Below are 25,796 nucleotides of genomic sequence, written 5' to 3'. Positions count from 1 at the left end.
CTTTCCTTCACCATCATCTCCAACCTTATTATAATCCTTTTCTAGAGCTGCCATGTCCTGTCTGGCCTCAGAGAACTCTCCCTCCTCCATACCCTCACCCACATACTAGTAAACAACAACAAACAACTACAACTACAGTGACACATTTATTGCTCAAACACAAGGGTACACATCTAAAAACAAATGCAAAACATTGTGCGCCTGTATATTGTAAAGGAAGAACACTTTAAATTTAGATACTTTACTTATTAGTAAGTAGACCCTACTCCTCTCCTTCCTCCTCTCCCTCACCCTCAATAGAGTCAACTCCAACCTCTTCATAATCCTTCTCTAGAGCTGCCATGTCCTCCCTGGCCTCAGAGAACTCTCCCTCCTCCATACCTTCACCCACATACCAATGAACAAAGGCCCGCTTAGCATACATCAGATCAAATTTGTGGTCAAGCCGAGCCCAGGCCTCTGCGATAGCAGTGGTGTTGCTCAGCATGCACACGGCCCTCTGGACCTTGGCCAGGTCTCCACCAGGAACTACAGTGGGCGGCTGGTAGTTGATGCCCACCTTGAAACCAGTGGGGCACCAATCTACAAACTGGATGGAGCGCCTGGTCTTGATGGTGGCAATTGCAGCATTAACATCTTTGGGCACCACATCACCACGATACAAAAGGCAGCAAGCCATGTATTTGCCATGGCGAGGGTCACATTTTACAAACTGATTGGCTGGTTCAAAGCAGGCATTGGTGATTTCTGCCACTGAGAGCTGCTCATGGTAAGCTTTCTCAGCAGAGATGACAGGGGCATAGGTGGCCAGAGGGAAATGGATACGGGGATATGGCACCAAGTTTGTCTGGAACTCTGTCAGATCAACATTGAGGGCACCATCGAAACGAAGGGAAGCAGTAACAGAGGACAAAATCTGACTGATCAACCTGTTCAGGTTGGTGTAAGAAGGACGCTCAATATCGAGGTTCCTACGGCAGATATCGTAGATGGCCTCGTTATCCACCATGAAGGCACAGTCAGAGTGCTCCAGGGTGGTGTGGGTTGTCAGGATGGCGTTGTAGGGCTCCACCACAGCGGTGGATACCTGGGGAGCTGGGTAGATGGCGAACTCCAGCTTGGACTTCTTGCCATAGTCGACAGACAGACGCTCCATCAGCAGCGAGGTGAAACCAGAGCCGGTCCCACCTCCGAAGCTGTGGAAAACCAAGAAGCCCTGAAGGCCAGTGCACTGGTCAGCCTGAGGACAGAGATGGAGAGACAGTGATCACATATGACATATGCCATTAAATTTAATATGTGAAAATTAGATGAATCCTTCTTGACATTTAGTTACCCACCAGTTTGCGTATTCTGTTCAGCACCAGGTCGATGATCTCTTTGCCGATGGTGTAGTGTCCACGGGCGTAGTTGTTGGCAGCATCTTCCTTGCCGGTGATCAGCTGCTCAGGGTGGAACAGCTGGCGGTAGGTCCCAGTGCGCACCTCATCTAAAGAGACAGATTTATCAGAAATCACTTGAGGGTTTGACTTGATAAATAAGGTAACTATGGCATCTATATATTTGAATCGAGTTTACCAACAACAGTGGGCTCCAGGTCCACAAAAAGTGCTCTGGGGACATGCTTTCCAGCTCCAGTCTCACTAAAGAAGGTGTTGAAGGAATCATCTCCTCCTCCGCAAGTCTTGTCGCTGGGCATCTGTCCATCTGGCTGGATTCCATGTTCCAGGCAGTAAAGCTCCCAGCAGGCATTCCCAATCTGGACACCAGCCTGACCAACGTGGATGGAGATACACTCACGCTGTGGAAAATAAGAACAAGTTTACTTACCAGTACGCATTATTTTAGACATGTGACAATGGAAAAGAAAACCAAACGGTATACTCATGCTCAACAAGTTGTAACATTTACTGTGAAATATTGCCAGGCATCCAAATTAAGAATCTAAATTAAATATATATGTTGAAGGTATGGCAGTTGAACAAGTGTAAAGGACAAAGCTTCTTGGCGTTACAGTGGATAGTAGGGGAGGAAGGGTACGTGTATTCGTATGGAAACGGTACTATATGTAAATAAATATAAAATTTCTGCGGAGGGACATAATCTGTAACCTTTTATAGGGTTATATATCAGCTATTTGCCTGATTCATTCATTTTATTAGAAAAAAAGTGAGTGGCAGTCAGGCCCTTTGTTTCATTTAGGCGGCAGAGGAATGTTACTATTGAACCAGAGACGATTTGCACACGGCACAGTCAGACAGAAAGCTTTAGCTAGCTAGCTAGCTAGGTTAACGTTAATTTAAATTATAGCTAGGCGCTGTCTTTTTTACGAATTAATTAATTTTAAAAAAATAACACAATTAAAACGTAACATTTTCATAAAACCCGAAACGTTGTTAAGTTATATTTTTATACTTATACTTCTTGTACTCACCATGTTTCCTGACGCTGCTTTAAACGGGTTATGAGAGAGTAGTTAGCTAGCTAATGTAAGACTGATTTAACCGTCACAGCTGCCTGCACTTTTAAGAGAACGGTTGGTGTTGCTAGGCGAGTCTGCGGTTACTATGGGAAAAGAGCAGCTGAATCCGATTGGTCGAGGGTCACAAGAGCTCCTTTCCTATTATTTAAAAGAAAACATTAATCTTCATCACAGTGTTATACATAGACTGTAAAAAAATAACGGTTAGACCTAGAAATAAAATTGTATTTATTAATATTGATTTCTTTGTTACCATGGATGATACTCATAGATATATCCAATTATTCTTTCTAAACCGTATTTCTCCCTTTGTTTTGAACATTTATTATTTTTTTCATAAATTACTCTTCTGCTCAAAGAAACCAGTATTATACTATTTATCAGCCGTATTATTCAGAAACAATTATTTATTGGGTTTGAAAATTAAACCAAACAATACATAAGCACCAGTTTATATTCTAAAAAAAAGATGGAAATTAAAACACTAAATGGATGTGTTCTCTATAATTTATTAATTCATTAATGTGATGTAATGTTTTTAACTGCCATTCCTGTACCCACTGGCAATTATTGGCCTTAATGAGAATGAGGAATGAGATCTCCACTATAGAGCAAAATTATTTTTATGAGCATGTCAAACACTTGATTTCCTGCATACCGGTGAATTTTTCTGCAACAATTTTGGCATTTTACGGATCAGTGTCTTTATTTATGTGTAGGAAATTATAATAGTTTTTTTGGAGGGGGGTTGTAATCTGTGGAAGGCTACTTTAGTGACCTAAAATCACAAATAAGATGATTTATATTTACTAATAATACGTTGGATTCATGTTTTTTTAAACTTTAAAAAAAACAACATCCCAAGTTACCCCCTGCAGGAACTCTGAGGACCCCCCTAGGGGTTTACACTGTCCAAATATAGCACAAGAGTGATATATGACTATAACCTGCAGGGGGCATCAAATCCTATCTCAAATGGAAAAATATGATGAGACATGGAAATGGTGAAAAAAAAAGTGGTGTTTATATTATATGTGGTTTCAAGTTCATCAAAATCTCTGAGCATGGAAATGATTAGGCCATAAATGTGCCACTAAGGGCCATTTAATTTCCAGCATATGAGCATTAAAGAGAAAAGGCTGCAGGCATTAAAAGTCAAATAAACATGCATCTGAAAAGTCCCTTTTTCACAATCTTTCATGTCCCTGTTTTATTATTCTCACTGCTGCCAGCCCATGATAGTCGTTGAATGATAATAATATATAATATAATGAACATCAGTCTCATCCCCATGCAGTTTGACTGACTGGACATACACATAAGGAGGTAATTCTTCATGGCTTTCGAACTGATTGTATCCTTTTTGCAGCAGGAACTATGTCACCACAATGATTTTTTTTGTCTCTCATCACAAATAAAGCACGTTCATTTTAAAGGAATTTAAGCTCTTGTCCCATAAAGTTAACTTTCCTTGTTTACTATTGTGCATTTTATCAAAATTGCAATTCAAAGAGAATTTGTCGATGATTCTCATTTGAGTAAACTTATAGATAATGCACCACACAGTATTTCTAGCCCTACTTTTTCTGTTTTTAGTTGCAGCTCTCACATTCTTCACATTCTATGGTTAATGTGCCTCAGAGATGCAGTGACTATACCGCAAATAAACTGCATGTCTTCATATTGTTGACTATTTTGCTAGCTGATCTTCCATGAAGAAGTTGTAAATTCACTATACTTTGTCGTGGTGAGCTCAACAACAACACAAGTCTGGAACTGAAACAGGCTGATGATGCTCGCCTTTCATGTTGGTTCACATGTGAGCAACACATGTGCTCTTCATTGTTTTTGCAAGGCCGATTTCTTTTAAACCTAAAGACCAATACATATGGTTTTGGTAAGAGCAAACATATTTCAAGAAGACATGTAAATAATAATGTTTCTTTTTAGTGGAAGGAAGCAGAGACAGCCACTAATCATCACTAATCATTCTAGCTGCAGTTAAAAGTTGACGCCATGTCTGATTTATCATTTTACTAGCTATGGTCAATACACCACACTACGTCTTCTTGTCTACATGGTCAGTTTTTAACTTGAACTTTTCTTCAAATCTTTTACTAGTGTCTATGTCTAGTTAAGTAATGATTATTCCATTTTTTATATATTGTGTATCCTGTTGTACTTGCACTGGCAAGGAAATTGTACTGACCTTCTCTTGCACTATGATTTTTTTTCTTACAGATTATTTTTTGGCATTTTCGGCCTTTGTTTATAGAACAGCTGAAGACACAAAAGGGGAGAAAGAGAGGGGGGAATGACATGCAGCAAAGGGCCACAGGTTAGAGTCAAACTCACGGCCGCTGTGTCAAATAGTAAGCCTCTTTATATGGGTGCACGCTCTACCAGGTGAGCCACCCATGGGCCCCCAGTGCACCTTTCTGCATGTATTTTTTTCCACACAGATTGGCATGTTGTCCTCGTGTCAAGTTGACCTGTTTTCCCATATCAATGTTCTTTTTAATTCCCCAAAATAACATAATTGCTTCCACATAACACTCTTTGCCAAGTAAACATTTCTACTTTCATTAATTTTGGGGTGTCTTATTCAATTTTATAGCATTTGTAGAAAAATAATTGAAGTGTTTTTGAAATAGTATTGAGTAAAAGTTGACACATTCCTGTCTGTGATTATCCATCAACATCCATTACTTTAATTTTAGTCCAAATAATTCCTAATTTCTTCTTTTCTAACTCTAACATTAGGTGTAATTTCCATTAAATTAGGTTTATTGACCATAAATTCCAAAAATAACTGTAAAACTAAAGTTAATAAGTTAGTGTTATGTAGTATTGAAAACAAAAAAAGTGACAAACATTGAAGAAAAACATCAAAATTGTTTAATAAAAGTACAAAACTTTAATTGAAAACATTGATTTTCAATTTTGACGGGAAGATAACAACAAGGGTTAAACATGTTACAATCTAACTTAACTTATAACATGACATACTATTGATATCTTCCCTTGTGTTTTTGTACTATGGATGTGTGTGTGGATGTCATATTTCTGTGTGTCTATGTGTATGGATGTGTATGAGCTATTGGACACCTTAATTTCCTTCGGGATAAATAAAGTATCTCAATATCTCTACCATTCTCTTATGATTATTGTAATTTTTTACACTTATGTAATGTCGTATTAGCCTTTTTGCATGCAATAGTAATTAAAAGCTATATTTAGAAGTAGGCTGGCTGCTAGTTATCTACTGTATCTATGATGGTGACAATGGTGTTATGACTCAGATGGACTCCCAAGACAAGATGGTGCTCACCCAGCTGGCCAATAGGAACATGGCCCCGTCAATGACCATAGACCATATATACAGTCTAAGCCAATGACACTATAAGTCCTGAGACCAGAGCAAGAAACGGCATCGAGAGCAAAGACTCAGGTTTTGAGAGCGAGAAGAAAAACATTTTGAGAGAAACACTTTTTTTTTAGAGAACTTTTTACAGAACGACTGTAGAACTCATCCCCAACTAATGACATTTCCCCTGACTCCGTTCCATATGAGACAGATAGGTGGCCGTCAGCAGCCTGAGGAGAGTAAGCTGGGGGCTGTTCCGCTGGGACCACAGGCAGTCTGGTGGGTGAGAGAGGTAGACCCTCACTACTGCATGCTGACACCCCTCCTACAGCTCCTGCTGTCTGGCTGTTAGGAGAAAGTAGCATTGGTGGAGCTGGCTTCTCTGGCTTGTTTTTGGTGGGAAGTTTTGGGTAGAGACCTTCTTCAGACACATCTGTAGCATCAAGGCCAGACACACTGCTAGTGTTTACTGTAGTTGCAGATTCAAAGTCCGAGCTAGTCTCTAGTATGGCCAGGCGAGTGGTGATGTTGTTCAGCGTCTCCTGCATCTTCTGCTGCATCTGCCTGGCTGATTCCCAGGAGCTGCCGACACACTCCTCTCCTTGTGAGGGCACACTAATGGCCCGGAGAAGGTGCTGTCGCCCTCGCTTGTAGAGCTCCAGGGCCTGTGCCTTGTCTCCAGCTTCATCTACTGTGAGTCCTTTATTAATGCACTCAAAAGCCCTCTCATAGCCATCTTTGATTACTTGAAGTCTGGCACTGTCGAATGCATCTTGTTTAGCTTTCTCCATTCCCTCTGCAATGAGACATTAGCTTTATTTACAATTGACCTTATTCATACATACAGCACTAATGATGTCCAGCATGAGAGGGTAGATTGTCACCATTGCTAGAATGTAACACACTTTACGTCATTTAAGGCTTATAGGTTATTCTACTGCTGACTTAACTTCTGCCCCAGTGTTAAGATAACCTTTTTCACAATTAGAAATAGTTTAATATCACTCAGAAAGCAGGCCCGTGTAATTGTATTGACTAGTCTCTCTAACTGCTGTTGATAAAATGAGTTACTAGCTTATTCACTGCAGTTATGTGCGTTTGTTTATCTGGTATAAAAGAGGTCGCTAAAGTTATTATAAAGTTTCCAACACAAACTAACAACAGCTAACGTTTCCGTATACGAGGAGACGGGTATGGCTGCAGCCTGGAGCATCCCATGTCATCCGTCCCGTCTCATACGGTCTCGTCTCATGCGGAGGTGTGTCCAACGGTAGATCCAGAGGGTCAAAATTACGATTTCGCGAATAATTTTCCAGATTGAGTCACGGGTAAATTCGTGACCACATTTGTTGCCATCAATTGAAAAACGTTAAAAAACTGTTAAAGTAACAATTTTGCCATAACCTACATGTAGTTTGCTCATTTCTGAATGTTATGCTTGTGTTGTTCCATATTAACGTGGCTACATCTGATGAAACCGGCATCAGCGACTCAGCCGTTTCTGCCAACTAACGGCAGGATCTCTTGAGGAGGGATAACAATCCACGATCTGCACACACAACAAGACTACAAAAATAAACATGTTACACGCTTTCCAAGACTTTTTAATTGTATATTCTATATTGTTTTCACACTTCATCGGGACATTGCTGCAAATACAACTGCTTATCAGCATGGCGAGAGCATTCGACTGTAGCTCTACAGTCGCGGCCTCGGTTGTCGGGTCTCTGGGACCCGGGGCAGAATGCTGTCAGGTCTCTGGGACCCGGGGCAGAATGCTGTCAGGTCTCTGGGACCCGGGGCAGAATGCTGTCAGGTCTCTGGGACCTGGGGCAGAATGCTATCGGGTCTCCGGGACCCAGGGCAGAATGCGGTTCTATTTTTCTACTACCGCTTCAGGTCTCTGGGACCCGTCTTGCATTCGACTGCGTATCTCTGCCGCCACGGTCTGGGGCCAGGATGCGATTGAATTTTTCTTCCACTTCCGCCAGCGGTTCTATTGTATTTTGTGTTGTATGTATTTTTTTTTAACTAAACCAAATGCTTGAACTCTGTCAGGAGGGAAATTCCTTATAGCTGCAACTTGGATCAAAGATGCAGCCATAGAAGGATTTTTTCAGCCATAGAAGGAATCACCTGCATTTTTTTAGAGACAGACATATATTTTTAAATATTTAAAAACACACCAAATATTTTATTCATTAGCATGATAGTTGACGTGAGCTTTAACTTTGAAACGAGGGATATTAGTATTTTATTCCAGATGCAAGCTTTTATTTTGAAAAGTAGAAACTCGGGGATGGCAGAAGGATTTTTTTTAGTTTGCCTATAATCTGCATTTATTTTATAGATATATGTTTTTATTCATCAGTATGATAGTCTGCATTTATCTTATAGCCATGTTTAGTTAAAAAAACAAAGATATTTTATTCTTGTATAACGGCAATCATATAAATGAATTAAAAAAAAAAAATTCGCGATTTGCATTTTTGACCCTCCGGATTTACCGTTGGACACGCCTCCGCATGAGACGAGACCGCATGAGACGGGACAGATGACATGGGACGCTCCAGGCTGCAGCAATATACTCTTGGGGCGCTGTCCTGGAGGAGCAGCTCCTGTGGAGGTTTAGGGAAGACCATCTTTTTCTCACGATAGCAACGGGCCTCTTTAGTCGCCATCAGTACGGCCTGTTGACGCTGTGCAGGGGCTTCTGGGTTGACGATGCGGATTACTGGGGCGGCCACCTTCACTTATTAATACTGAAATGCACTTAGACACAGTAACAGCACAACATTAGTATTTTAACATCATTTTAAATTATTATATATTCAGTTTCTAATATGACAATGCATGTTAGTGTACAAAAGGTCAGTGATCAGAGCAGGATGACAACTGCTTAACCCTGATTCTTCAGATGAAGATAACTTTGAGGTGGAGGACAGATAACTTCTGAAGTTGACATTTGATCCACTTTTCAGCCCATTTACCTCTGGCAAAGTTTGTATGCCATATCTCATAATCAGTTAAAAATCCTTTGCCCCAAAAGTTGCCAGTAAAACTTGTCTATCTGACAATTTCTATCTTATTCAATGCATTCATCAGAGGGCATATGCTGTTATGGCACCAACAGAAACATGAATTAGGTTAGTAATGTGTAAAAAGTTAATGCTTTGTTACAGCAACAATAACTTTATTCTACATGATTTTTCAGCCAGTAGAAGAATTTAATGACAACTAGGCTGACTAAGCTTTGTCTGTCATGACAGTACTATAATTAGGGATTCTATCACTCTGGGGACTGTCTTTATTATTATAATTATTATTATTATTATTCACTGTCTTTACAGCCATCTGAAGGCAACATTTACAGTATTTGGAGAGAGAGGGAGGAGAAGACGTCCTGGGCCACTAGCCAAGTTTAGTGAATAGTGTTGTGATATGGAGCTAGAATTGTTTCTTATTACATGAAAGAAGAAGAAAAGTTCTGAGAGAGAAAGTTTTCATACCAATTACAAAAAAAATCTCTCTCAAAATACTTTTTTAAACTCTCAAATATATATTTTTTGCTATCAGTGTGAAAAAAATTCCCTAATTTTTTTCTCCTCTCACAGAACAAAATCTGTCTCAAAGTATTTTTTTAAGCTCGCAAATATGTATTTTTTGCGACTTTCATGTGACGGTGTGTGTGTGTGAATATATATATATATATACTGTAACATTATTCGATATAAATATTGTTGTAACGTTAGTGTTTAGCTAGCTAACAAATACAATGTAATTTAAAAGGCCTCCGAGTAACGTTAACGTAGGCCGAGGACGGAGATTTGACCAAGACACTGACATTTAACTAACGTTAGCAGTAGCCTTAAGGTAACCGGCGTACGCTATTAACAATATACCGTAGTGGGTACACAACAAATACAATTTAACATATTATTTATAATGACTCAGCGGTAACTTTAACGGTAAGCTAACGTTACCTGTCAAGGAGTCGACGAGCTAGCTAGCTAGCTAGTTAACCTAGCTATAGCTAGCTTGAGCTGATACCATTGACTAGCTAGCTTTCCCAAACCATCAAAAAATCAACTGGGCAGTACTTAAACAGTGAGTGTAATAAAGAATACATTAGTTCAGGCTTAGTAAAAATATAAGCAGTGAGTGTTATAAAAATATATTTCATTCAGACTTACCAGAAATACTGTAGGATACGGTCACTATACAGCTCGGTCGACCTCAGCGGCAGGGTCAGCTTTGAATGTCGGCGTGTGATTGGTTGTCTACGCTCGTACGGAAGTCCAATCAGAACGCGTAATGCGCGACTAGACGTAACTAGACGTAGCAAGACGTAGGCGTAGACCGATATGTTTTTATTTAAAATCCAAAACATAACAACAGACCATGGTTGTCTAAGCTACAGTGGAACAGACTTCCTTCTACAAAATATTTTGCAGAGGTAAGTCGCACGTTACAGTTGAGCTAAAACTACTTGTTTTACTCAACTTTTTCTGTTTAGTAGAGCCTCATCGAGTGGGGAACAAGTACATTTACTTTTATCTGTCAAATAAATAAAACCCTTTTTAGCAATTACATATATTCCAACTATCAGATGTGCTGAAAACAGAAATGTCTTGTCGTGTTACAGTAAAGGTGTATTTGAGTTAGTCGTAGAAAACACTGCTTTTAATGTGATTTTATTATTTTTTATTGCTATTAGAAATATTGTCTAATATTATCATTAGCCCAGAGACGGACTGGCCCTCTGAAACTAATATATATATAATATAAGTAATGAAATTATGACAATAATTTGTGTTGTTATTTTTCAAAATGTTATTATCTATATATACACTACCCATATTTCTAAGCGTAACAAGGACTTCTTTGATTGGTCCAATAAGTCGCTGTTGCCATGGAAATGTATACAGTCCATGTACCCGTGTACAATAGTTTGTATGATAGTACAATGATAGTTTCAAGATGTTTTATAAGCGCCGAATCCATTATTATTATTAATTATCACCGACCACCACCAAGAGGGGGAGGGAGGGGGCGAGAAAACGAGACAAAGAGAGAGAAAACAAAGAAAGAAGTGTTGCCAGGTCCGTTTTTTGATCCCAGTCCGTCACTGTAGCCTAGGTTACCAGTTGCAGCTATTGTACGTTAATGGATAAATGTACTGTATACAGTGGTGCTCATACGTTTATGAAGCCATGCTAAAGTTGACCAAAAAGTGGAATAAAGAATCATCTTTTGGAAATTGATCTTAATGCCTTAATTATGAAAAATCCAACCTTTAAGGGCACCCATTTTCTTTATGAATGAATAATGTATTGTGAATAAATGAATGTTCTTCTTTAAAATACATAGGGCATTAGTATACACACCCCTATGTTAAATTCCCATGGAGGCAGGCACATTTCTATTTTTAAAGGCCAGTTATTTCACGAATCAGGATACTATGCATCCTGATAAAGTTCCCTTGGCCGTTGGAATTAAAATATTCCATACACATCATCACATACCTAGAGATTGGCATGGTTTTATTTCAGTTAGCCTAATAGCTGGTTTGATTTGCATTGAGAGATGATCTTATGGAAAGTTCCCCATGCCTATCTCTATGTGTGGTGGAGGCTATGTGATGATGTGGGGTTATTTTAATTCCAAAGTCCAAAATATCTACCTGCCTCTATGGGAAATTAACATAAGTGTGTACTTACTTATGCCCCCTGTATTTTAAGGAACAACATTAATTTATTATGCATTGTAAATTCACAAACAAAATTTGTGTCCTTAAAGGTTGGCTTTTTTATTTTATTTTTAATTAAGACATCAAGATCAATTTTCAAAATATGTTTTTTCATTCCTCTATTTAGTCAACTTTAGCATGGGTTTATAAACTCATGACTACAACTGTATGTGTCTATCATACATTAATACCTGACTGATTTATTTTAAAGTACATTATACTGTAGTCTTATGATTATAAGAGACGTTTAGCATTTTTGTTATCACGCACAGTGCAATAATGTTGTGTGACCAGATACATATTTCTCGGTTTATTTAAGTTCAGTTAGACGGTTTATTTAAGTGAAATAACTTGCTTAGTGTGCTGCTTAAAAAAATAATGTGATTATCAGTGAAGTAATTGCTGTGTGTGTTTGTGTGTTTGTACTTGCAGTTTCAATACATCAGTATAAAAACGATTCATCAAGAAAATGCTTAGATCCAATTCTGGACCGAAATCATTTGCAAGACCTCGGCCTTCAGGAGGTAGGTACTCTTCTTCGAAGAAGTCCAAACAAAGGTGTGAGAGACCTTTGTCTCCTGAAGACCTCAACCCTCCCACCATCTTGAGGGAGCACGGACAAAGGGGTGAGGGCCCTTTGTCTAGTGGAGGCACCAACCCTTCTGCCACCATGAAGGGGCACAGGCATTGGGGTGAGGGCCCTTTGTCTTGTGCAGAGAACCCGCCCTCGACCACCGGACAGCAAGAACAAAGGGATGTGACCTCTTTGTTCTTCGTTGGCACCAACCCTTCTACCACCGTGAAGGAGCACAGGCAAAAGGGTGAGGGCCCTTTGTCTTGTGCAGACAACAAGGCCTCTACCACCAGGCACCGACTACTAAGGGCTGTGAGATTTTTCTCTTCTGATGAAGTCAAGGCTGTTACTCCAATGCGGAAACAAGCATGGAGGAGTGAGAGCATCTTGTCTTCATCTTCTGAAGACAACCAGCCTTCTACCACGAGGAGGGAGCAACCACAAAGTCCTGTGTCCTTCATAGAAATCAACCTTTCTACCACCTTGAGTCAGGATGGACAAAGTGGTGGCAGCCCGTCCTCTACATCTTCATCTTATGAAGATGACGAGCCTTCTACCACGAGGAGGGAGCAAGAAAGAAAGGCTGAGAGCCCTTCTTCTTCTGATGAAGTCGAGCCTTTTGCTCCAATGCGGCTTCAGGCATGGGGGAGTGAGAGCTCTTCGTCTTCCTCTTCTGAAGAAGATGAGCCTTCTACTCCAAGGCGGCAGCAAGAAGAAAGGGCTGAGAGCCCTTCTTCCTCTTCTGAAGAAGAAGAGGCGTCTACCACCAGGCAGCAAAAGCAAAAGAATGTGAGCTCTTTGTTTTGCGTCGGCACCAACCCTTCTACCACCATGAAGGAACACGGGGAAAGTGGTGAGAGCTCTTCGTCTTCCTCTGAAGAAGACGACCAGCCTTCTACGACGAGCAGGCAGCAACAACAAAGTCCTGTGTCCTTCCTAGAGATCAACCTCTCTACCACCTTGAGTCAGGATGGACAAAGTGGTGGCAGCCCGTCCTCTACATCTTCATCTTATGAAGACGACGAGCCGGCTAATAGCTTTTTATCCATCCATCTGAGTGAAAGAGGGAACTTAGGGGATGCAAGAAAAAATGAGGCAACAGAAAGAGTAAAAAGAGAAAGAGAGAGCTGTGAAGAGATGAAGAACAAGAACCAGGAGGAGGAGAGGAAAACTTTTGGTCTGCTTTCAAGGATTTACATTTGGTGGCTCAACCGCAAGATAGACCGCATGGCTAGAGAAATCCAGTCAACCGTCGTTGATGAGCGGAACCTCCTGCGTCACGGTAAGAAAGCTACTGTGTGATATTACATTACATTGAAATGTTAAGGTACATTGTGTTCATTAGAGGCGTTGCTCTGTGTGTTTTGGAGTTTTGGAGAGAGCCAGGTTAGCAACTTCTTGTCATTATAACAATGAGTTTAAAATTGTAAAACTCAGTTAAGCTAAGATAGCTCTTATCTCACTTAATGTTGCCAGGCCAACATGCCTTTTTAACAACTTGCAATAAAACAAATCTGTTGACTATTTATTTTTGGGAGGGGTGCGAGTGTACAACTGGACTCCACACTTAACCTTTCATATTCTGTTGTTTACAGGTCCCCTTAATTCACAGAAAATGGCAGAAAAAGAACGACTGCTTGACCGAAGGACGAAGCTGGTTGTGTACAAACGCAGACAAGAATTTAAGGTGGAGAGGGAAGTGAGGAAGCAAAGACTGAAGGTAAAGAGGACGGAAGAAAAGGTTTTGAAGATGGCGAATATCTCAGAGTTATGCGACAACCCAGAAAGGCCAACGCCAGACAGACGTAGACATAAGTTATATAGCATTTAAGAGAAAAGGAGAGCAATCAGAAAAATGGCACCAAATAGAAAGAGATTTGACAAAACTGAAGTAAAGAAAAGTTAAAAATTCTATTAAAACATTAGCAACCACCATCAAATATCCTCCCAACCACCTGATAACACCCTAGATGCTTTAATTCAATTACAAAATGATTAGCCCCCCTTATGAAATTATACAAATCTCTTGATTTCTCAAGATCCAAAATTATTAGCCCCCAGGTCATTAATATATTGTAATAATGGCCTGGGGGCTAATATTATATTAAAAGTGTACCCTTTCTGAGCCATAACTGACAACAAGCTCTTAGAGTAGTTCTTTACTAGGATGGCTCAGGTCTCCTGAGGGATTTTGGCCCATTCTTCTATTGCAAATTGTTCCAGCTGGTCTAAATTGCGTGGTTTCCGAGCATGGACATTCCCTTTGAGCCCCCGCCACAGATTCTCAATAAGATTGAGGTCTGGGCTCTGTGTGGGCCACTCCAGGACCTTGGTTTTGGTATCATTCAGGAACTGTTGGACCAATTTCGATGTATGCTCTGGGTGATTGTCATTTTGGAAGACCCAGCGACAATCTAAGGATAGACTACAGATTTCTGCACATTGTCCGTCAGAATTTCAACATAATTTTCCTTTTCCGTGATGCCATGCACCCGAACAAGGCTCCCTGGTCCTGAGGCTGCAAAACAGCCCCACAGCATGATGCTCCCCCCACCATGTTTAACTGTGGGAACCGTGTTCTTATGGTTGAAGGCCTCTCCCTTTCTTCGCCAATCCTGAGCAACATCCATGTGCCCAACCAGTTCCAGTTTAGTCTCATCAGACCCAAGCGCAGACTTCCAAAACTCATCTTTACCTTTTAAATGTTCACTGGCAAACCTCAGTCTGGCTGTGATGTGCCGCTCTTTGAGTAAAGGGGTTCTTCTGGGACGATGGCTCTGAATCCCACCACGATGAAGAGCCCTCACGTCTGTGTTCCTTGAAACATCAACTCCAGAAGAGGCTAGGTCAGCAACAATCATCTTGCTGACATCTCTGACTATTTTCCTCTCCACAGTTCTTGCGTGTGCTTACGACCACGCCCAGGTTTGTTTCTTACAGAATTTGTCTCCTTGTACTTGCAACGTACAGGAATGGCTATAAGGGGGAAGGCTATACTGCCATTTCCAAGCATTTGGAAATGGCAGTATAGCCTTCCCCCTTATCATCAGCCTCCACTCTCTTCTTTCTGACCTTAAGACTGATTTCCTTTGTCTTTGGCATGGTGAGTATATGTAGTTGTAGTACTAGTTTTCAGTTGCCTCTCAATGATGTGTTTAAGTGCACTATGCATTGGAATCCTTTTACCCTGATTAAATGCCCAGGTGTTGTTAGGAAGCCAATTGACTGCACAGGTGTTGTTTTAAAGCTGATTGGTTAATTAGCTTTGTTTTGAAAGCAAAAATTCACATGGTGGCTAATATTTTTGACCACCCCATTTTCACTATATTTGATGTAAAGTAAGCCTAAAAATGTATTTTATATTCCAAAATGTACCAGAAGCTACTAAAGAGCATTGGTGAATGTTTGATCATATCAAGTTTTATTGAGGCTTTGTGCCAGACATGTTATAGCCCAATGTGTTATGTTATGTGTGTTATGTGGGCAGCTGTTGTCTTCCTGTGTGTGTCTCTCCCCTTTTCCCCCACTGTGTCTGTGTGTGTGTATGTGTGTACGGCCGGTCGATCTACCTCTCTGCACAGCTGCTGGTTATTCCACTTACCAACTCTACAGTATTTATTCCTGGGTGAAGCTCACCCCCGGCGCCAGATCGATGCACCTACCAGTGAGGTAACTTGGCTTAACTACTTGGTAACTACAGTCTTGACTCAATGTTCCCCCCTTTTATCTTTTGCTTTGTCAGGGTTAGGGTTTACATACAATTCATAAACAGCAAAAGGTGGTGCTTTTGTTAACGTCCTGTTTTCCCTGTCCAGACCTACGCCTCCAGACCTGTTGCCGTGGCTCATCACGCTCAAGCCTTCCTACCTTCCCTCTTGGATTCCAGAAAGAAAGTTTGGATCCAGCACTGCCTGCCCTCCTCGGCCCCTATCCAGCTCGGAGTCAGCCTACCTTGTGTTTTCTGTCCTTGGCTGCTGTAAGTACAGAAGTTACATTAAAACGTTTTAATGGGGCTTTGTTGGGGCAACGTGACCAGCTAATTCGTACTGTAATGGCTCACAACCACCAACTGCTAGGCGTGGGAATCACCAGACGCCTCCCGATACGATATCATCAAAATATCATATTCTTACGATTTAAAAAATATTGCAAAATTCTGCGATATAGTATATTGAATTCAGAATCTTTTCTCCAACTTCTAATTTTTACCAATTTCAATTGATATCGCTCTGCAGTTTATTGTGGAGGTGGATGCTTCTGACTGGGGGGGTGGGAGCCGTCCTTTCCCAACGCTCCCCCACAGACCAGAAGCTTCACCCTTGTGCCCTCTTTCCAAGAAATTGTCTCCCGCAGAAAGAAACTACAATGTTGGAAACCGAGAACTGTTGGTCTGCACCAACCATGGAAACTTGGCATTCATCCAATCCACCAAAAGACTCAACTCACGTCAAGCCAGGTGGGCCCTGTTCTTCAGAAGGTTAAAAAAAATTGTTTTGACATACAGACCAGTCCTACATATATTCCGTCCCCATGGAATACCTGTGGACATTGTGTCTGATAGAGGCCCACAGTTTGTTGTGTCATGGTTGTCTTGCTACTGTATGCCTAAAATTTCCTTTTGGATGAGTAAATTATCTATCTATCTATCTATCTATCTATCTATCTATCTATCTATCTATCTATCTATCTATCTATCTATCTATCTATCTAGGGTGCCATCCTCAAACCATGGGTCGGACTGAGAGAGCCAACCAGGACCTAGAAGCATCCCTTCGTTGTGTGTCTGCTCAGCGTCCGTCCTCCTGGACCAACATCTGCCGTGGATAGAGTATGCCCACAACTCCCTGACCACCTCCGCCACTGGCTTCTCACCTTTTGAGGTCGCCCTGGGATACCAACCCCCCCCCCTGTGTTTCCTGCTCAGGAGAGGGGACTGGCTGTTCCCTCGGTTCAGGAGAACCTAAAGTAAAGTTTGGAGCGACGCCCAGGAAGCCCAGCTCAACAAAGCCAAACTCACCACCGGAGCCAGATCGTTGCACCTACCAGTGTGGTAACTTGGCTTCCAGTTGAACTTTTTAGTCTTAGTGTTATATTCCTGGTGCTTTTGTTAACATCCTGTTTTCCCTGTCCAGACCTACACTTCCAGACCTGTTGCCGTGGCTCATCACGCTCAAGCCTTCCTACCTTCCCTCTTGGATTCCAGAAAGAAAGTTTGGATCCAGCACTGCCTTCCCTCCTCGGCCCCTATCCAGCTCGGAGTCAGCCTACCTTGTGTTTTCTGTCCTTGGCTGCTGTAAGTACAGAAGTTACATTAAAACGTTTTAATGGGGCTTTGTTGGGGCAACGTGACCAGCTAATTCGTACTGTAATGGATCACAACCACCAACTGCTAGGCATGGGAATCACCAGACAAATTTTTTTTTTGACATACAGACCAGTCCAACATGTATTCCGTCCCCATGGAATACCTGTGAACATTGTGTCTGATAGAGGCCCACAGTTTACTTCTTGTTTCTGGAAAGTTTTTTGTACTGCTTTGGGTGCATCTGTAATTCTGTCCTCAGTCATTGCATTTCTGTGAGTGATTTTTTATTTTTTATTTTTATTCTTAGGTATGTGTGTGATATATGTGCATATATGTGTTTGTTGTGTAATGGTTGTCTTGTTACTGTATGCCTAAAATTTCATTCGGGATGAATAAAGTATCTATCTATCTATCTATCTATCTATCTATCTATCTAGGGTGCCATCCTCAATCCATGGGTCGGACTGAGAGAGCCAACCAGGACCTAGAAGCATCCCTTCGTTGTGTGTCTGCTCAGCGTCCACCGGAGCCAGATCGTTGCACCTACCAGTGTGGTAACTTGGCTTCCAGTTGAACTTTTTAGTCTTAGTGTTATATTCCTGGTGCTTTTGTTAACGTCCTGTTTTCCCTGTCCAGACCTACGCCTCCAGACCTGTTACCGTGGCTCATCACGCTCAAGCCTTCCTACCTTCCCTCTTGGATTCCAGAAAGAAGGTTTGGATCCAGCACTGCCTGCCCTCCTCGGCCCCTATCCAGCTCGGAGTCAGCCTACCTTGTGTTTTCTGTCCTTGGCTGCTGTAAGTACAGAAGTTACATTAAAACGTTTTAATGGGGCTTTGTTGGGGCAACGTGACCAGCTAATTCGTACTGTAATGCATCACAACCACCAACTGCTAGGCGTGGGAATCACCAGACAAATTGTTTTTTTTTGACATACAGACCAGTCCAACATGTCCTCCGTCCCCATGGAATATCTGTGGACATTGTGTCTGATAGACGCCCACAGTTTATTTCTCGTTTCTGGAAAGTTTTTGTACTGCTTTGGGTGCATCTGTAATTCTGTCCTCAGTCATTGCATTTCTGTGAGTGATTTTTGATTTCTAATTTTTATTCTTAGGTTTGTGTGATATATGTGTGTATATGTGTTTGTTGTGTAATGGTTGTGTTGCTACTGTATGCCTAAAATTTCATTCGGGATGAATAAAGTATCTATCTATCTATCTATCTATCTATCTATCTATCTATCTATCTAGGGTGCCATCCCTAAACCATGGGTCGGACTGAGAGAGCCAACCAGGACCTAGAAGCATCCCTTCGTTGTGTGTCTGCTCAGCGTCCGCCCCCTCGGACCAACATCTGCCGTGGATAGAGTACGCCCACAACTCCCTGACCACCTCCGCCACTGGCTTCTCACCTTTTGAGGTCGCCCTGGGATACCAACCCCCCCCCCCGTTTCCTGCTCAGGAGAGGGGACTGGCTGTTCCCTTGGTTCAGGAGAACCTAAAGTAAAGTTTGGAGCGACGTCCAGGAAGCCCTGCTCAACGAAGCCAAACTCACCACCGGAGCCAGATCGTTGCACCTACCAGTGTGGTAACTTGGCTTCCAGTTGAACATTTTAGTCTTAGTGTTATATTCCTGGTGCTTTTGTTAACATCCTGTTTTCCCTGTCCAGACCTACGCCTCCAGACCTGTTGCCGTGGCTCATCACGCTCAAGCCTTCCTACCTTCCCGCTTGGATTCCAGAAAGAAAGTTTGGATCCAGCACTGCCTGCCCTCCTCGGCCCCTATCCAGCTCGGAGTCAGCCTACCTTGTGTTTTCTGTCCTTGGCTGCTATAAGTACAGAAGTTACATTAAAAGGTTTTTGAATTGTTACTCTGTGTCCATGTATGTTTCTCTGTGTTCTGGGTCAGAAACTCTGCCTTAACCCTCATGTTGTCCTTGGGTCAAATTGACCAGTTTTCCTATATCAATGTTCTTTTTAACATTATATATACTGTATCCTATAACTACCCAGTTGTAATTACCCAAAATAACATGATTGATTCCACACAACGCTCTTTGGCAAGTACAAATCTCTACTTTCATTAATTTTGGGGTGTCTTATTCAATTTTATAGCATTTAAAAAAAAAAGTGCTTTTGAAATAGTATTGAGTAAAATTTGACATATTCCAGTCTGTGATTGTCCATCAACATACATTACTTCAATTTTAGTCTAAATAGTTCCTAATTTCCATAATAAATTAGTTTGTGTTACGTAGTGTTGAAAACGTCAAAAAAAAAATTGACAAACATCTATTTCGACTGGAAGACAAGACACGGGTTCACAGAATCAGGAGGGGTACACCGTGGTTTAGGTGTCACGCTCCCCTCACATACACTGGCTTAGTGACATGCAATGCAGTCACGCCTGAGACCTTTAAAATTGATTTGGATTTTGTTCTAGATTATTAGGCCACACTAAAATTATATTCTCCTGGTTGAGAATTTTGCGTCTTAAAATGTTTATCCAAGGGTGAGTGTAAAGAGAGCTTGACAACTGGAATGAAGCCCAGTATAATACCCAGTATAATACTGACCCCCAATGGTGGATTCTAATGATGTAGAAGACAAATGTCACGCTCAACATGTCAGGCATGTAAACTTGTGTTAAAATGTGACTTCAACATTTAAAAAAAACAAGTCATTAAGTTTAAATATCTGGTCAAATCACACTTCAGTCCTACTACCATTCGCTCAGTCTCCCATTAATTTCTATTGAAGCCTGCATGATGGATTAATTCAGGCATCCATTGCCTGTTTCTTTGCGATCTTCAGCCAACAGTTCAAATAAGAATAACAGTGGGATAGTCTTTTCTCAAAGATATTCAAGGTGTCAGACTTGTTTGCCCATTCAAAAAGGAATGGAATTCTCTTAGTGGACCCCTAATACTGTATCTGAATGCTCTTTTATATAGACCTCAGTGGTCCCCTAATACTGTATCTGAAGTCTCTTTTACAAAACCCTTAGTGGTCCCCTAATACTGTATCTGAAGTTTCTTTTATATAGACCTTAGTGGTCCCCTAATACTGTATCTGAAGTCTCTTTTATATAGACTTAAGTGGTCCCCTAATACTGTATCTGAAGTTTCTTTTATATAGACCTTAGTGGTCCCCTAATACTGTATCTGAAGTCTCTTTTATATAGACTTAAGTGGTCCCCTAATACTGTATCTGAAGTTTCTTTTATATAGACCTTAGTGGTCCCCTAATACTGTATCTGAAGTTTCTTTTATATAGATCTTAGTGGTCCCCTAATACTGTATCTAAAGTCTCTTTTACAAAGACCTCAGTGGTCCCCTAATACTGTATCTGAAGTCTCTTTTACATAGACCTTCGTGGATGCATAATACTGTATTTGAAGTCTTTTTTTAAATAATAATAATAATAATAATCTTTATTTGTAGATCACTTTTCAAAAACAAGTTACAAAGTGCTTTAACAAGTGTAAAGACAAGAGACAATAACACAAAAATACAAAAATACAAAAGCATAAAACATTGAAAGACTGAAATACAGTTAAATATAAAATTTGTAAAAAACAATGAAAATAAAAGGGATAAAATAAAGTCAAATAAGATCGGGAAAAGCTCTCCTATAAAAGTATGTTTTAAGAAGCGACTTAAAAGAGTTCACTGACTCAGCTGACCTGATGTCCTCGGGCAGGCTGTTCCAGAGCCTCGGGGCCCTGACAACAAACGCTCTGTCCCCTTTAGTGTTCATTCGAGACTCTGGAACAGATAGCAGACCTCTGCCCGAGGATCTCAAGGTGCGTGCTGGTGTATATGGGACTAAAAGGTCAGAAATATAACAAGGCGAGAGGCCATGAAGAGCTTTAAAAGTGATCAATAGAATTTTAAAGTCCATTCTAAAACATACTGGGAGCCAGTGTAATGAAGCTAAAACAGGAGTAATGTGGTCATATTTCTTTGTTCTGGTTAGAAGCCTGGCAGCTGAGTTCTGGACAGTCTGGAGTCGATCAATAGATTTTGGAGTTAAACAGGTGAAAAGGCTGTTGCAATAATCCAGGCGAGATGAGATGAAGGCGTGTAAAATGGTCTCGGTGTCTTTAAAAGTTAACATAGATCGAATTTTAGCTATATTTCTGAGTTGATAAAAACATGATTGAACAAGTTTTGTGATGTGCTGCTCAAAATTTAAATTACTATCAAACCAAACACCGAGGTTCTTTGCCACAGATGGCAGTATTTGCTTTTCCATTTGCTGAGTCCCGATGACGAGGATTTCTGTTTTGTCTGAGTTCAGCTGGAGGAAATTATTTGACATCCATTTTTTAACTTCACCAAGGCAGTTGTTAAGTGAACTCAGCATTCCAGGGTCTGAGGATCTGACAGGCAAGTATATTTGTGTGTCAAAAATAGACCTTCATGGTCCCCTAATACTGTATCTGAAGTCTCTTTTATATAGACCAGTGGTCCCCCGTATCTGAAGTCTCTTTAATATAGGCCCTAGTGGTCCCCTAATACTGTATCTGAAGTCTCTTTAATATAGGCCCTAGTGGTCCCCTAATACTGTATCTGAAGACTCTTTAATATAGGCCCTAGTGGTCCCCTAATACTGTATCTGAAGACTCTTTAATATAGGCCCTAGTGGTCCCCCAATACTGTATCTGAAGTCTCTTTAATATAGGCCCTAGTGGTCCCCCAATACTGTATCTGAAGTCTCTTTAATATAGGCCCTAGTGGTCCCCTAATACTGTTTCTGAAGTCTCTTTAATATAGGCCCTAGTGGTCCCCTAATACTGTATCTGAAGTCTCTTTCCCAAAATTCAGCCTTGGTGCCATTTTGGAGTACGTAGTTTGTTTAGTGCTAGTTAGCTACGTCGTAGCTGTTCTTGGGAAACAGAAAGGTCTTAAATATGTTATCTATCTCTGAAGGGATAAGACACTTAACACTTAACCATTAAAACAATACTGTATGTATTTCAAATTTTAGCAAAACTGGGGTATTTTATTTATATATATTTTGCTACGGCTCGCATCGCTAAACCCACCAGACTCCATGTAATTATATTGTCATTTTAGCATTGAAAAACACACTTCATTCAGACTCAACAGAAACCAAATAAAACTATGAAAAGACAGTTTGGGTTTTCTGTACACTTTTCCAACCATGACACTGTTGGTTGAAATAAACACATACTTTACCGTTTTACATTTGAAGCTAAAAGTGCTATTTTTTTAAATGGACTCTGGTTGGATTAGCGCTAGCTACTTCATAGCTGTTTCTGGTAAACAGAAAGGTCTTAAATAGGTTTTATAAGTTCTATCTCCGAAGGGTTAACACTTTTATTACTTTTTATTAAGTTTTATTGCTATTAGGATGTGCACCAAGTTGTAGGCACACTGTTAAAATTTCTGCGAAATTTTCTAGTTTTTTAATTTATGTTGTTTATTGATCCCCAGTAGGGAAATTACAATCTACACTCTGTTTGTTAGTAATCACTACACACAGGCCTGAAATACACACACATGCTCAGGACCTATTCATGCACAAATGTAGAGATGTCAGAGTGAGTGGGCTGCCAGCTGGACCAGCACCCTGAGCTGTTGGGGGGGTACGATGTCATGCTCAAAGGCACCTGGCAGTGCCCAGGAGGTGAAGTGGTATCTCTCCAGCTACCGATCCACACTCCGTACTTTGATCCGTATGGCAGTAGCTCAGGAGACTACGGATATGTTTTAACATACAGTATGTGTGCATCTTATTAATGGCTTCCCTCTTTAGATACCATGGAGCACTAAAGTTTATTTCAAATATCAGGCTCTAAGTCACCATTGCTCCCTGTGAGCTGGTTGGCCGGCTTTGTCAATCAGGAAACTCAATCACAGGCCTTGTCTTATTTACAGTGGCTAGAAGAAGTTTACATCCCATGTTAAAGTTGATTAAAAAGAGGAATAAAAAAACATCTTTTGGAAATTGATCTTAATGCCTTGGAAAATCCAACCTTTTAAGGACACCAGATGTCTTTGTGAATGAATAATGTAATGTAAATAAATAAATGTTTTTCCTTAAAATACAGGGGGCATGAGTATAAACCCCCCTACGTTAAATACCCATAGAGGCAGGCATATTTTTATTATTAAAGGCCAGTTATTTCATGGATCAGGATACTATGCATCCTGATAAAGTTCTCTTGATCTTTGGAATTAAAATAGCCCCCCCTACATCATCACTTATCCTTCACCACACCTAGAGATAGGCGTAGGGAACTTTTCATAAGACCATATCTCAATGCAAATCAGACCAGCTATTAAGCTAACTGACATAAAAACCATGCCAATCTCTAGGTATGGTGAGGGGTATGTGATGATGGGGGGGCTATTTTAATTCTTAAGGCCAATGACACTTTATCCTTTACTTTTAATAACTTTGTCCTTAAAAGGTTGAATGTTCCTCAATTTTTTGAATTAAGTAATTGAGAGCAGTTTCCAAAAGATGTTTTTGTATTCCTCTTTTTAATCAACTTTAGCATGGGGTGTATAAACTTATTCAAGCCACTGTAATTCATACTTCCTTCATATCTATGTGCATTTATCCAACTGAAAAATGCTGGAGGCTCCTGTCTCCACTCTTGGATATTCGCATTTCTCTATGTCCTCAACGTCCATCTTGAAATGCAAACAAAAGGCTTCTATGTATGCTGCTCCTGGGACTTGGAACTTGTTGCTGCACACTGATCTTGGTCTAGTGGAGCTGGTCTTTAAATGTTTTCAACAGTAGGTTGAAGGTGTAGCAGAAGTGTACATCAGGTAGTAATTCAAATGCTTTGACAGCTATTTGCCCCTGTGTGACCTAGGATACTATCTATCTATCTATCTATATGGATAGATAGATAACAGACAATACAATTTCAAATCACGCCACACACACAGACACACACACACACACACACACATATATACACAAACGAGTGGGCATAACATCTGTATAAAGTATATATATACACACACACACACACACGTATATATGCATACATAAACAGTATACATATACACACACAGGTATGTGTGTAATTAACTGATGTTGTGCTCACTCGTTTGTAGTGTGTGAACATTGCAGAAGTGAGAGATTTCCCATGGTTCCCTCCCTGTAAACACGTATGAAGCACACTGTGCAGCTACTGTAATGATAGAGTGGTGATGTGGTCTGTTTGCTAGCATGCTGGAACTCAGTTTGATTTCAAAAGAAAAAGTAGTTCTTAAGTAATATTTTAAGATATATATCTTCAGTTTTCAGCAGGCACATGTCATACATGTGCTTCAATAACTTAATATTGACATATCTGATTGACTTATGTTAAAAAGTGCAATTTATGTGACAAGTACATAAAAAATGGTAGTTGAAAAGTAGAATCAATAGTATTTTGTGGGTTAATATGGTACTTGTACCATACTTAGAACTTAATACCATCATGAGCCAAACTGCAATTAAAACGATGAAATATAACATTTGCATAAATAAATAATAAAGACTGAATAAAGTGTAAACAGATATTTATTTGAAACATGCAATCAAAAGAAATGCACAGCCAACAATGGTCTAGAATATAATGAGCTTACTACTTCATGTATCCCACATCATTTGCAACAAGCCAGTGGAAGGGTGCTGTGTCATTAAAGGGACTACCAGCTGTTTCAGGCACAGCTGATGTGACGGTGCAGCGATGCCCTCTACTGGAAGGAGCTTCTCTGCATGAGACGGGACAGATGACATGGGACGCTCCAGGCTGCAGCAATATACTCTTGTATACGAGTTCAGCTAATACGCCATGTCATTGTACCAACAGTACCGTAAATATCGAACAGAAGTCTGTTAATAGCTCGTTAGCATTAGCTCATTCATTAGCTTTCGGTATCCACGCTTACATAGTGAGATAAAAACTCCGAAAAACAACTTAATTAGTCAGTTAGCTATCTTGTAGCTAACGTGACGTGTTCTTGTCAAAACGGATCCTTCTAACTATTGAACGGCGTCAGAAACCTTCGCCCTGAGTAAAGTTGTGGTCTGTCGGTACTCGGTAATCGCCAATGGACCTTATAACGACTCTCCAGTGGAATGTAGAAGTCCTGTTACACACTAACGTTTAGAGAACGTTATAACCAGGAGGGAACGTTCCCTAAACGTTAGGTTTTGGTTTGGTTCGAACTAACCTTTAGAGAACCAAAAACTAACGTTCCCTAACGTTCTCTAAACGTTCTGTGTTAGTGGGGTACTCGCCACAATGTTGACCTTTGAAGTATAGTGACAGGATGTATCG

The 25,796-nt window shown here is 40.6% G+C and overlaps 3 protein-coding genes across 8 annotated transcripts; 1 reads left to right on the top strand and 2 right to left on the bottom strand.

The window, feature by feature from the left end:
* Positions 1 to 127: 127 nt before the first annotated feature.
* LOC116671435 (tubulin alpha-1B chain) lies at positions 128 to 14,732 on the bottom strand. Of its 2 annotated transcripts, none has more exons than XM_032502717.1 (4): positions 14,727 to 14,732; positions 1,579 to 1,801; positions 1,341 to 1,489; positions 128 to 1,240 (listed from the first exon to the last, which is right to left on the bottom strand). In XM_032502717.1, the coding sequence occupies exons 1-4, from the start codon at positions 14,727 to 14,729 to the stop codon at positions 263 to 265; spliced, it is 1,353 nt and encodes a 450-aa protein (XP_032358608.1). In that variant the 5' UTR covers positions 14,730 to 14,732; the 3' UTR covers positions 128 to 262. The 2 variants fall into 2 exon arrangements, with proteins under 2 accessions (XP_032358608.1, XP_032358597.1); XM_032502706.1 differs by lacking the exon at positions 14,727 to 14,732 and adding an exon at positions 2,435 to 2,613.
* spartb (spartin b) lies at positions 5,540 to 25,618 on the bottom strand. 3 transcript variants are annotated; one of them, XM_032502939.1, is made up of 2 exons: positions 8,503 to 8,602; positions 5,540 to 6,645 (listed from the first exon to the last, which is right to left on the bottom strand). In XM_032502939.1, the coding sequence occupies exons 1-2, from the start codon at positions 8,528 to 8,530 to the stop codon at positions 5,930 to 5,932; spliced, it is 744 nt and encodes a 247-aa protein (XP_032358830.1). In that variant the 5' UTR covers positions 8,531 to 8,602; the 3' UTR covers positions 5,540 to 5,929. The 3 variants fall into 3 exon arrangements, with proteins under 3 accessions (XP_032358830.1, XP_032358841.1, XP_032358836.1); XM_032502950.1 differs by lacking the exon at positions 8,503 to 8,602 and adding an exon at positions 25,500 to 25,618 and having other exon boundaries at positions 5,542 to 6,645; XM_032502945.1 differs by having other exon boundaries at positions 5,542 to 6,645; positions 8,438 to 8,598.
* Positions 9,572 to 19,294, top strand: LOC116671404 (histone-lysine N-methyltransferase SETD1B). Of its 3 annotated transcripts, none has more exons than XM_032502659.1 (4): positions 9,572 to 10,305; positions 12,031 to 13,454; positions 13,768 to 15,841; positions 19,150 to 19,294. In XM_032502659.1, the coding sequence occupies exons 2-3, from the start codon at positions 12,068 to 12,070 to the stop codon at positions 14,001 to 14,003; spliced, it is 1,623 nt and encodes a 540-aa protein (XP_032358550.1). In that variant the 5' UTR covers positions 9,572 to 10,305; positions 12,031 to 12,067; the 3' UTR covers positions 14,004 to 15,841; positions 19,150 to 19,294. The 3 variants fall into 3 exon arrangements, with proteins under 3 accessions (XP_032358550.1, XP_032358533.1, XP_032358541.1); XM_032502642.1 differs by lacking the exon at positions 19,150 to 19,294 and adding an exon at positions 15,988 to 16,148; XM_032502650.1 differs by lacking the exons at positions 9,572 to 10,305; positions 19,150 to 19,294 and adding exons at positions 10,751 to 10,951; positions 15,988 to 16,148.
* Positions 25,619 to 25,796: the final 178 nt, after the last annotated feature.

This window comes from Etheostoma spectabile, chromosome 3, assembly GCF_008692095.1.
Source record: "Etheostoma spectabile isolate EspeVRDwgs_2016 chromosome 3, UIUC_Espe_1.0, whole genome shotgun sequence".
Classification (NCBI taxonomy): Eukaryota; Metazoa; Chordata; class Actinopteri; order Perciformes; family Percidae; genus Etheostoma; species Etheostoma spectabile.
This window is presented reverse-complemented; position numbering and strand designations above follow the sequence as displayed.

Excerpts from the sequence above, each read along its gene's own strand:
- spartb (XM_032502939.1), bottom strand. The coding sequence starts at position 8,530 with ATGGCGACTAAAGAGGCCCGTTGCTATC. Across the intron at positions 6,646-8,502 it reads TAAAGAGGCCCGTTGCTATC|AGGGAATGGAGAAAGCTAAA; the intron begins GTGAGAAAAAGA and ends GTCTCATTGCAG.
- LOC116671404 (XM_032502659.1), top strand. The coding sequence starts at position 12,068 with ATGCTTAGATCCAATTCTGGACCGAAATCATTTGCAAGACCTCGGCCT. Across the intron at positions 13,455-13,767 it reads GCGGAACCTCCTGCGTCACG|GTCCCCTTAATTCACAGAAA; the intron begins GTAAGAAAGCTA and ends TGTTGTTTACAG.
- LOC116671435 (XM_032502717.1), bottom strand. Across the intron at positions 1,490-1,578 it reads CCTGGAGCCCACTGTTGTTG|ATGAGGTGCGCACTGGGACC; the intron begins GTAAACTCGATT and ends CTGTCTCTTTAG. Across the intron at positions 1,241-1,340 it reads TGAACAGAATACGCAAACTG|GCTGACCAGTGCACTGGCCT; the intron begins GTGGGTAACTAA and ends CTCTGTCCTCAG.